We start from the raw sequence: 11,747 nt of genomic DNA on the forward strand, positions 1-11,747 counted from the left end.
TCTTGCATGCGTTCGTCGACGAATGACTTAACCATGATCATGTCCTTCTCTAGACTGGCGTTCTCATCTGCTTGCTTGAAGAGGCTATCACGAAGGCGCTTCAACTCCAGTTTCTTCATGTTCTCGTGTACCATTCTGTCCTAGTTGTATGTTTGTATGTTGTGTATATATATATATATATATATATGTATGTGTGTGTGTGTGTATGTGTGTGTGTGTGTGTGTGCGTGCATAGACGAACGATTGAACGACGAATAACAGCCAGCCAACTAGCGAACCTGTTTCTGTGAGATGATGTTTCTGAGCATCTTACTGGCCACTTCAATCTTCAACTCAATTTCTTGGTGTTTCTTGGAATAATCCTGTTTCGCGGAGCAGATCTTCTCGTACTCCTGTCCCAATCTTCTTAGGTCTTCCTGGAAAATTAAATACACCTTTCATTTTTATTATTTCTCATTATATTTGAATGAAAGTAATATTGTAGTAAATGTGGGTAGTTATTAGTAGTAACTGCTAGTAGTTAAAATTAAAAGATTATCACAAAAGAGTTTAATGAATGTCTTACATAATATGTAGTTTATGGTGATAGCCATAGCTAGTTTTAGAACAAACATGGTTAATGAAAAAATTGAAAAATATACTTAAGAATTAAAGTTGTTATAAATAAACATCTGCAGTATAAAAAAAAAATAACGAACAATGAGCTGTTGGTTCTGAATGCTGATGAATGAAGCCGTCTTCCGCTCTTCGTTCAGTTTCGATGATAACTCCTTCACCCTCTCTTCCAGGATCTCTCTCTCTTCTGAAGGCAGGTCACCATTCATACTACTCAACTTTTTTTCCAACGCCTGCAGACTGTAATCCTAACAAAAGTACAGATGTTACATAAGTTCGTGTGTACTGATGTAATGTAGATGAGTTCGTGTGTACTGATGTTACATAAGTTTGTTTGTACTGATGTGATGCGAATAAGTTTGTATGTACTGATATCATCTACCTGGTTATATATGATTTTCATTTGTTTCATGTTCTCATCTTCCAGCTTCTCCAACCGACTTGCAAGGTTCTTCAAGGCTCCTTCTGAGTTCTTCGTACAAGTATTGAGTTAATTTAATATTTATTAGATAATTAATTAGCGTTAGATTAACTAACAGAATAAATAAACAATAAATGTATATATGTCATTAAGTTAAAATCACGATAAACGATAAAAGTTAAGATAAAATTGGTGGTTTATGTTTCAATGACCAAGATATGATGGTCAATTATTATATAAATATAAACTTAATCTAATTAATTTGATGTATATTTTTTCTTAAAATGTTGAGTATAAACAGCAAAAAATACCACACAAACAAACAAACAAAACAACAACAACGACAACCAAAAATACAAACTTGAATTTGAATTTCGAAATTTTTCTTCTTCTCAGTGAGCAAAAGAACTTGCTGCTGCTTCTTAAAGACCAACTCATTCAGCAGCTTCATATCCATCTCTAATCTTTTCTGCAATTTTAACTCGCTCTCCATCGAATCTTCCAGCCTCTTCTTCTTCAAGTTTGCATCCGCAACCTCTCCAATTACATCCTGTTCTCTCTTTTTCAGCTCTTCCAAACTCGCCTGGATCAATTTGATCCTGAAAGAAAAGCGAGTTAGATGAAGTTTTAAATTATTTTGTCGTTAACGCAGGCGGTAGTGAATTGCAAAAAAATAATACCAAATGAATAACAAGCCGTGTTTTGGCGTCAGTTATAATGAAATTGATTGATTTGGTGAAAACAATTTTTCAAATTCAAACGTATCCATCATTTATTTATTTAATCATTCATTTATTCTTTCATTCATTCATCCATCAATTCATTAACTTATCCACCTATTCATCATTCATTTACCTCTCAGTTTTCTCCTTGATTTCCTTCTTCATAACCTTCACTTGACCCCTGCTGACCTCGAGGTCATTGGCCGTCCTGTCCAGGGTTTGTTTCAGGGCCGTCATCTAGATGAGGTAACAACAGAGGTGTTTACAACGGCAAATTTTCACAACAGCAAAGGTTCGCAACAGCAAATGATGATGGAAAAAATGCAAACCAAGGGAAAACAAAAAAAACAGTTAGAATTAAAAGAACGCAAAAAAAAATCAGAACCAACTTCACTTTTGACATTATCCCGCATGTCGGTGACGGCCAGCAACTCCTGCTTTACTCTCTGCTGCGTTATCCCCTGCATCCTAATTTTTATGTCCAGCTCTTCGTTCACCTTTCGCTCGTTGTCCAGATGCTCTTCCCTCTCTTTTATCTCCTTCTCTCTCTTTGAAATTTCTCTCCTAGTGAGAGAAAGTTTCTGTAGTGGATGATTGTTAAGACGATAATGAGTATAGTTATAATTTGCTTAATGCCATTTGTTCGTCGTCACCGTTTTCTTCATCCTTATCATCTCCACCATCATCCTCATCATCATCCCAATCATCATCATAACCAACCAAGGTTAAATCCTGCATGTCGCCATCTTTTTTTTTCATCTGCTCCATAGTCTTGGTCCATCTGTCAATCAACTCCTTTCGTTCATCATGCACCTTTCTGTAATCTTCAGCAGTTTTATCTATGGCGTACTGTGTGTGTGTGTGTGTGTGTGTGTGTGTGTGTGTGTGTGTGTGTGTGCAGTTATAATGGGCGGCCAGGTGGTGCAATGGTTAAGGCGTCTGGTCTTATTTTTGCAGTGACTAGATTCAAATGCAGAAGAGTGATTCCCGCCGATCACATGCAATGTTTGTGTGGTGTGTGAATTCACGAATAACGATGCCTGTGTGCGTGCGTGCAGATACTACGGAATGTGAGATAGTACCTGACTGTGCGTGCAACATTAAAGAAGAGAACCGCCAAGCCAAAAAAAAAAGTGTTACGTTTCAAGAAATGAATGAGAAATGAAATGAAACAAACTTGGATTGATTGAGTTTCGATAGATTGCATGTCCAGTTTTTTCTTGCACTGCATTATCTCTTCAGTCAGATTTGATATCTTCATGTTGATGTCCTGATGAATGAATAAATGAATGAATGATTGAATGAGTGAATAAATGAATGAATGAATAATTGGATAAATTAACGAAGAAATAATTGAGTGAGTGGGTGCTGAATGGACCTATGTTGTTAGAAATGTGATTAATACGATGAAGATTACAAGAGCAACTATGAAAATGATGACGACGTAGACAATAGAGATGATGAAAATATGATGAAAAAATAAAGTGTGTGTTAGTCTAGACGATCATCATTATAAAAATATGATAAATGTTGTTGGGGGCGGTGTGACTTTGAATCATCGCCATCATCGCATCATCAGCACCAACTCTAATCTTGGCTTCATCCTGTCTGGCATACTTCTCAATGACCATGGCGTTCTCATCTCTCTTCCTGCACTCTTCCAGCCATTCATCCACCAGCTCCTTGTTCACGTTCAGTTCGCCTTGCCTCGATAAAGTCTTTTCAATCACTCTAAATTTCGAATTCTGGATAAAAATATATTAAAATTATTCATTTAAACACTATTTAATGATGAAATAAAATATTTAGTTATTATAAAATAAATTACATTTGTTTATTCATATTAATAAATGTTTGTTTAGATGCTTGAATGGACATACCAAGTAACATAATGATGGATGTGAAAGAATTCATACTCTAAAATAAAATTTCATTACCTCTAAAATATTTTTCTTATCCTTAATGTCTTTCAGTTGCTTTTCAAGTTTCGTTATTTCTTGCTGCAGTTTGCCAACTTCTCTTTCGTTTAATTTTGAGAAATGACTTTCTGTGTTTAATTCATTTGATTTTGCCTGCAACAATGCCTTTGGAGAAGTGTTGTACATTAATTTTTTCAGTGGAAGCAATATGGAAATTGAATGTTATTTATTGAATATGTTAATTAAAATTCGTTTTCATAAATAAATTTTAATAAAAAAACTTAATATTTTATTTTAAAAATTCAAAACTGCATACCTGGCAGTTAGAAATTTCATTTTTGACATTTTTGTAGTGGGTCTGCATGTCAACCAACCTGTCATTTTGCTCATTAAATTCTGATCTTAGTACTGTTACTTGGTTTTGAAGGTCAAGGTACTATAAAATGTAACATTATAAATAAACACATATTACTACTGTAGACACTGATCAACAGTTGTTTTTTTTCCATTAAAAATAACAATATTTCATGACTTAAAAATTTGATTAATAATTAATTAAAATTAATTAATCAATGATAAGATAACAGTGTGTCATGAAAATCATTAGAAAATGTTAATGCATGGAGTATGTGTTTAAATTTGACAAATAAAATTTATTGAAACAGTTTTAATAAATTAATTCGACAAAAAAACACAAACAATGTTTTCAAGTTTTCGATTTTCTTCATTGGCAACAGGGATTTTGAAACCATCATCAAAGCCTAGTGCTTCAACAACTTCCTTGTTCACGTCTCTCAAATTTTTACTCATTTTTCGAAAAAAACCTTTTTTTAAACTTAATTACTAAATGAAATTTTCACAAAGTTTTGTTTGAAACATTGGTTTTGTAAATGAGCATATTTTTTATGAATATCCTTTCATTGACGTGTTGTCAATGGCAACACCAAACATTTATAGACAATGCAAGTTTGGAATCTTTGTAGTTAAAAGTAAATTAAAATGGCGACTCGCGTGCTAAAGTCGTACAAGCTTTTTGTCGGAAATCTTTCGTGGACAGTGTCGCCGGGTAGTTATTTTTTAATGATACAATTTTTTTCATTTTTTAAACAATTCTATTTATTTAAAATTGATTTTTAGCTGAACTAAGAAATTACTTCAGCAAGTACGGGCAGGTGAAACAGTCGCGAATAATATTCGTTGGTCATTTTTTTATTTTTCTCAGTTATTTTTTATTTCAGAACGAATGGTCTGATCTGCTTTTTAATATTATTTAGTAGTGAGGAAGATTTAATTGTACTCAAAATCAGTGTTATAACTCAAACAGTCAAAATCTGGCTGGAGCAGAGGTTATGGATTTGTCACCTTCAATCGCGAAAATGACTTCAAAAGCGTCTTCAATCAGAAAGATCACTTCCTGGGAGGCCATATGGTAAAACTAGCACTTAAATTTTAAAATATTCGCTTCCAGTGTAATTTGTCATTTATATTTTACTTCTCCATCCCCTATCTATCTTCATATTATACATCTTAATTCTTATACGATTCATATTTTGTTTTATAATTTTTTAATTTTTCCAATTAGATCTACGTCAATCTAGCATCAAAGGGAACTCAAGGCCAATTAGATGATTTATCTGAAGCAGATGAATTTTTTGAATGATTTTATTTTTACTCACTTTATATTTGAAACAAGAACTTTCCAAACTTTTTGATCAATCAATTTTATTTTTTAATAAATGCAAAATCAGGTTTTGTTATTTTTTGCTCTATTATTATTAGTGTTCTCGAGCACTCCATAGTCCCTGATAACAGCAGCAACGACATCCATTTGTTCCGCCATTGCTCTTTTCTCCCAAGATTTCATGAAAGAGACAGACTGTGGTTCGTCTTCTCTTTCACTTTTGCTTATGTTTGTATAATCAATGCCATCTATATAGCAGTTAGGCATTGCTTCTTCCAACAGAAGAGCAATTAGTTTGGCATGTTGTAAATGGTTCATGTCTTTGAGGATGAGTCTTTTGAGGCAACTATAAATAAAAAAATGTAAGCAGAATTAAAGACCAGCAAAATTATTTTTATTTAAACCATCATGGAAACTATACTGGCTTAAGAGCCTTAAGAAACCGGCAATAAGTAAGCAGTACAACTAACTTCAACTTAATTATAGTGACTAAACCTCTTTCTGAAACATTCACACATCCACTGAGATCAAGAACAAATAGTGTTTCTCTGAACTGCACAAGTCTATCTAAGCACCAGTCATCAATGTACTTGCAATTGCTTAAGTTTAAGTATCTCAAATGAGGTAAATTTTCTGTAATTTAGTATTCAACGGTGGAAAAAATTTCTTGAAAGTCAAAAAAGAATTAGGATGTTACCCATGTTGTCAAAACTTTCATACATCATGGTGGTGTTGCTTGCATCAATTGCTTTCAAATAAGTTTTTGTGAATGTAATTGGTAGATCCATCTTGCCATCCTTGTCTGCTTTGAACCAACGATCCAAATTGTGAAACTTCACTGAACCTTTGTGTTTCAACACAAAGTGAGCTGCTTGTAAATCTGGTCCCAATTTATTGATTTCTGAAACCTGAGTTCTAAAATTTAAAAAATTTATTGATGATTGTATAAAAATTTTGTGGTTTATTATTAATGTGAACTAAGAACAAGGTTATTATTAAATGAAATAATTATTTAATGAATATTCAGAAATTTTGTCAATTAACAGGTGTTGATATATATATATGAATAAACCAATAAAGAATCTTAATTTGATGTTTAAATGAGAATGGGACAATATTTTAATTATAAAATCACACAAAACCAATGACATTTATATCAACCTTCTCAAACAAGCTCAATAATGTTGCATGGTTACCTGTGGGTGTCTCTCAGTGCATTGAACTCTTTCCTCGTGATCCATGCCCTGATATTTTCAACACTGAGATCAATTGGTTGTTGCAGCCAGATAACAGTGTCCCTATTTATTCCCTTTTTCCAACTATACAGAAAAGTTCTTTTAAGCACACAAATCGGCTGGAATCCACTTTTTGCAATACGAATACATGTAGAACGGCTGAGAACCTGATCAAAATCAATTTTCAATTTTTTGAGTTTTACATACAATTTTAAACAAGTGTGCAAGTACTTACTAACGCAGAAGACATCTATTGAATTTATTCTCATAAAAAAAAAGATTTTTTAACCACAGGCTGATTGTTTGGAATATAAAAGTAGATTGAAGGGTCGGGCTATTTGACAACTTGGATTGTTGGCTTGTTGGCTTACTTACGAAATTGCATGGATTTTAATAAACAGCTAATACAAAATATTTACTTGACTAAATATTTTTGAAACAATATATCTAAATCAAATTATATAATTTAAAATTATTTAAAAAATAATGCTTTTTGTTTAGAAAACACAGTGGCTTACTGAAGCCTTGGTTATCTTACACGAAATTGCATGTATGGATTTCAATTTCAACAAACAACTAATACTAAATATTTATTTGACTTAATATGTTTAAAACATTGTAATCAGTATACTCGATTCCTATCACATAATTTATTTACAAAATAATAAATGCACACAAAACTAACAAAATAAATAGATATATTTATTTATTTTATATATTTATATTTAAGTTTTACAATTGATGTTAAGTAAGGTGTGGTCATGGATATATATCTATGGTTGTGGTCTCACGTTATTTTGATGGCTCTCAGAAAAATTCAGACTTTGTGCGTACATACGTAATATCAATTACTGTGGTTTCAATAATGAATTTATATAATAAATATACATAAAGTAACTAGAATTTAAATGAATCTTATGTGGACCTTAGTGGCCAGTGGTGTAGTTTACTACCCGGTACGACAATGGTTTACTATCCGGTACGGTCGGTATTTATTGATTTATTATTATTATATTATTATTGATTAATATTATTGATTTCTACCAACGTGAACAAAATTTTTTTAATTCTAAACCGCTCCTCCACACGTTTTCCTCGTTACTTTATAAATTCTTGCAGCAAAGTTGAGTAAATTTTATTGAATCAAATTAATTTTAATCATGATTTCTACATTTTAAAAAGTGAATGAAATTTCTTGCCTTTGTTGTTGAATATGTCGTTGTCGCTAACTAACTTAACATCCGTTCGCTGAATTTTTACACATTTTTTAAAAACGAAACATAAAATGTTTTAATTTTATTACTTATTTTATTAATGAACTAATGACTAATACCAATGTTAATTCATGGATAAGTTCGTCATCAGAGGTGGCAAACTGCCCATCAGTTTGCCAGAAGGGGGTACAAAAATTAAAATGAAGCAAGTTACCATCCAGAGTTTGAAAGTAGTTTTTTATTTTTAAATTTATTTAATAAATTAAAATTAAATTTTGTGAAATGTTAATTATAATTAAATATTGGATTGAATTAACTATTATTTATTAATAATATATTAAATTAAAATATTTAATAGCTTCATGGCCTCTCTTTGTTTATCAAATATAAAGTTATTAATTTACAAATTACAAACATTGATTAGTTGTTAACTAAAAAATTTTGTTGTGGCTAACCTAGCCTAGTCACCATAAGTCTCTATTTCTAATGCTTACCTAACCTTATTTTTTTGTAATTAACTTGATCAAGAAGAGGACAATTCCTTTATTATACTTATACTTACATTACACTAGTAACTAGTATTCTTATGTCATAATGTTTGTTTGTAATACTTATACTTACATTACACTAGTAACTAGTATTCTTATGTCATAATGTTTGTTTTAAAATCATGCTACAAAAGTATTTCTAAATTAACAATTACGGCAGTTGTATGTTGTTGCTTGATAGACCTCTTTTTATGTAATTTTAGGACTTTATGTATATATCTGTGTGTACTGTGTATGTATTCATTAATTTTCACGTTTTTTTTAAATTTCCCAGGGTGTTGTTAACATTGATGAAATATTAAAAATCAAAACAATCATAAAAGAGAACAATCAGAGTGATGAAATTCTACGAGGATGTCTTGAAACTCTTAAAGAAAAACTACCATCAAGAGATGTTCTTAAATCAACAAAAATAGGTTTGCATGTTTTCAAGGAATAATTTTTAAAGTTAATGTACTTTATTCACAAGCTGTAATGATTTTATTAAAACCTGAATGTGAAAATTGATTGATTATATTTTATTTAATTTAATTCATTTTTAATATTAATGATTTTTGAAGATGCTTATCTTAATTTTAATAGAAGTGACGATATGAGCATTTTCATTCAGATGATGATATAAACTGTTAATAAATTTCAGGCTATGCTGTAAAATCATTGACAAACCATAAAGACCAAAAAATATCCAGTTTAGCATCAGAAATATTGAAAAGTTGGCAACAGTTTTATGCAGAAAAACTTTCAAAACCACTAATTGATGTCAAATGTGATCATAAAACAATGTTTTCAAGAAATATTGCTAGAAAACATCTAACAAATGCTTTAAAAAGTGATAGTGCAGAAGTATGTTACATCATTTATGATAGTGTTGCTAGTTTTACATTAATCTATCGCTCAATATCAAAATATATTGTAATTTTATATATAGTCTAACGTTATTTTGTATTATTTGTGCTTTGAAACTTTAAATTTTTTGCCCAGATGGAAGTATTTGCTGTTGATGTAGCTACGGAAATTGAAACATCTGTTTTCCAAAAGAAAAAGTTTATTAATAAAGAGTACAACAGGCTGATCAGGAAGATTGTTTTCTTACTTCGCAATAATAATTCATTGAAAGTTGATCTTCTGAAACATTCCATTTTGCCGCATCAGTTGATTGACAGATATGAAACTTAATGTGAATAGTTTTGTTTCGTTTTTATTTTCAATATTCAGTAAAATTAATATCGTGTTTCGTTGATTAATACAGTAATTTTGTTTAACGCATTTATATAGAATAGTTAATATTCGGTGCGTGGATATTTACTCGTGGTGTTATACAATTATATTCTATTTTATTCTATAGTTATATATATAGTTCTATATATATATATATATATATATATATATATATATATATATATGACCAGGGTATTATACTCACACATGTAGAGTATACATAGAACCAAGGGGAGGCCTATTTACCATTATACAACACTTTCTTATGGGTTGAAGCAGGGATATGCAAAGATTTAATTATTTTCTGTAATGTCGATTTTATTTGTTTAAATTTATACCAAATAAAAGTAATTAATTACCATATTGAATAACAATTTAAAAAAATAACATTTTAAATAAAAGCAATATTCCGTAATTAGTAAATAGATACTATCTTTAGATATATTATTTTATATTATATTAGATATAGATTTTAGATATACTATCTTTTGACTCGAACGATAAAAAATCACCCCCCATCTCCCCTCCAGAAGTAAGCTCCTTGTTCGACCGTTGAAAGTGAGCGAAGGCCGTTATATTTATTCTAGTTATATGTATCAAACAGTATCTTATTGAAAAAAATAGTATCGTAAAATGAATAAAGATACTTTTTTTTAATTTAAAAAATTCTCAATTTGATTTCATTGCGATATCGATGATGATGATGATTGTGACCTGACTAATTAAAAAACATCAATAATATTTATAAAATATGATGGGTATATCGTTGAGAAATCGTTGGGGGAAATGACGTCATGTTAACAACAGTAGTTATTTCACTAGATGGTAGTTGATCAGCCTGTATAAAGGTTTTTTTCAATTCCTATCAAATAAATTTAACCAAATATGATACGCAGGCAATATATATATATATATATATATATATATATATATATATATATATATATATATATACGTAGTTATAATACATTTATAATATTGTATTTACACATTCAAATTGTACAATTGTGTTATGTGTAGTTTCAAATTATTTTGAATTCTCTCGGAAAAATTTAAACTTTTTACTATATATAAATATATATGTAAATGTTACTTTTATAACTAAATAATTAAAAAATTTTCAATTTGATTTCACCGCGATATCGATGATGATGATTTTGACCTGACTGATTAAAAAGCATCAATGAAAATTTTTAAAATAGGATGGAAAATTTGTTATATTGGGATATGCGTATATAAAGCGAGCAAAAGTTTAATATAAAAACGCTTATAAATCTACGCATATTGGCTCAGCTTGGCTTGGCTTGGCTCGGCTTGGAATCGGATGTTAAGCAAGGTGTGGTCTCAAACTATTTTGAATTCTCCCAGAAAAATTTGAACTGCGTGCGTACATATATAGCACTGATTACTATTGCTTTTATAATGAATTTATATATATTATAAAGTAACTAGAATCAATGTATACAAATATTTAATAAGATTATATGTTTATATAAAAAGCAATATAGCAGATTTAACCAGCCAATCAGAAAGTTTCGAAGGCGTCGATTTAGTACGGTTAGCATTGTGGTTAAGACTGTATAATAGTGTAGTACAATAGTGTAGTAGTATACTTCAAATAAGTTTTTTACTGATGTGATTGATTGAAATGATGAGAATGTATGGTTGAAACGAGTATAAATAGGAGCTGAGACAACATGAAAATCAGATCAGGCATTATGCCTCGCTTGAAGCAGTCTGTCTGATCTCATTTATTTTATTTTTATAATATTTTTTATTTTTATTTATTTTATTATATAGAGTTATATAGAGAGTTTGCATTGTGTGTTTGTATGTTGTATTTTTTTATATTTTAGGTTGGTTCTATAGCGGTTGCTCATAAATACATACATACATACATACATACATCATGTTTGTTTGTGTGGTAGTATTTTATGTTCTGTTTTACTCTTTTTTCTCTTTCTTCATGAGTCTTGAGTTAAGTTAATGAAACATAGGTAGGTGAGATTAAAAATTAATTTATTATATAGGTAGGCTAGGGCATAAGGTAATTTAGTTACATAGGTAGGTTAGGGACTTCTATTCTTTTATTCTACTCGGTGGTTTGTTTTTTGTTTTGTTTTGTTTCACACCATACAAATAACAGGTACGCGGTGTTCCTGTTTTAGTGGGTT

At 30.3% G+C, this 11,747-nt stretch overlaps 4 protein-coding genes across 4 annotated transcripts; 2 read left to right on the forward strand and 2 right to left on the reverse strand.

Annotated features, from left to right (window-relative positions):
- Nucleotides 1-3,668: 3,668 nt before the first annotated feature.
- Nucleotides 3,669-4,487, reverse strand: HELRODRAFT_84048 (hypothetical protein; the record flags this gene model as incomplete). The annotated part of the gene is made up of 3 exons (XM_009023992.1): nucleotides 3,669-3,842; nucleotides 3,994-4,113; nucleotides 4,377-4,487. 3 exons carry the CDS (start codon nucleotides 4,485-4,487, stop codon nucleotides 3,669-3,671), a joined length of 405 nt encoding a protein of 134 aa, XP_009022240.1.
- A 189-nt stretch (nucleotides 4,488-4,676) lies between these two features.
- On the forward strand, nucleotides 4,677-5,130 carry HELRODRAFT_84034 (hypothetical protein; the record flags this gene model as incomplete). The annotated part of the gene is made up of 3 exons (XM_009023989.1): nucleotides 4,677-4,743; nucleotides 4,815-4,873; nucleotides 5,002-5,130. 3 exons carry the CDS (start codon nucleotides 4,677-4,679, stop codon nucleotides 5,128-5,130), a joined length of 255 nt encoding a protein of 84 aa, XP_009022237.1.
- A 291-nt stretch (nucleotides 5,131-5,421) lies between these two features.
- Nucleotides 5,422-7,429, reverse strand: HELRODRAFT_176804 (hypothetical protein; the record flags this gene model as incomplete). The annotated part of the gene is made up of 5 exons (XM_009024139.1): nucleotides 5,422-5,704; nucleotides 5,829-5,991; nucleotides 6,056-6,273; nucleotides 6,555-6,760; nucleotides 7,385-7,429. 5 exons carry the CDS (start codon nucleotides 7,427-7,429, stop codon nucleotides 5,422-5,424), a joined length of 915 nt encoding a protein of 304 aa, XP_009022387.1.
- Nucleotides 7,430-7,938: 509 nt separating this feature from the next.
- Nucleotides 7,939-9,531, forward strand: HELRODRAFT_176805 (hypothetical protein; the record flags this gene model as incomplete). Its single annotated transcript, XM_009024140.1, has 4 exons — nucleotides 7,939-8,037; nucleotides 8,630-8,771; nucleotides 8,996-9,198; nucleotides 9,337-9,531. 4 exons carry the CDS (start codon nucleotides 7,939-7,941, stop codon nucleotides 9,529-9,531), a joined length of 639 nt encoding a protein of 212 aa, XP_009022388.1.
- Between the last annotated feature and the right edge of the window lie 2,216 nt (nucleotides 9,532-11,747).

The sequence above is a fragment of the Helobdella robusta genome (genome assembly GCF_000326865.2).
Source record: "Helobdella robusta unplaced genomic scaffold HELROscaffold_39, whole genome shotgun sequence".
Lineage (NCBI taxonomy): Eukaryota > Metazoa > Annelida > Clitellata > Rhynchobdellida > Glossiphoniidae > Helobdella > Helobdella robusta.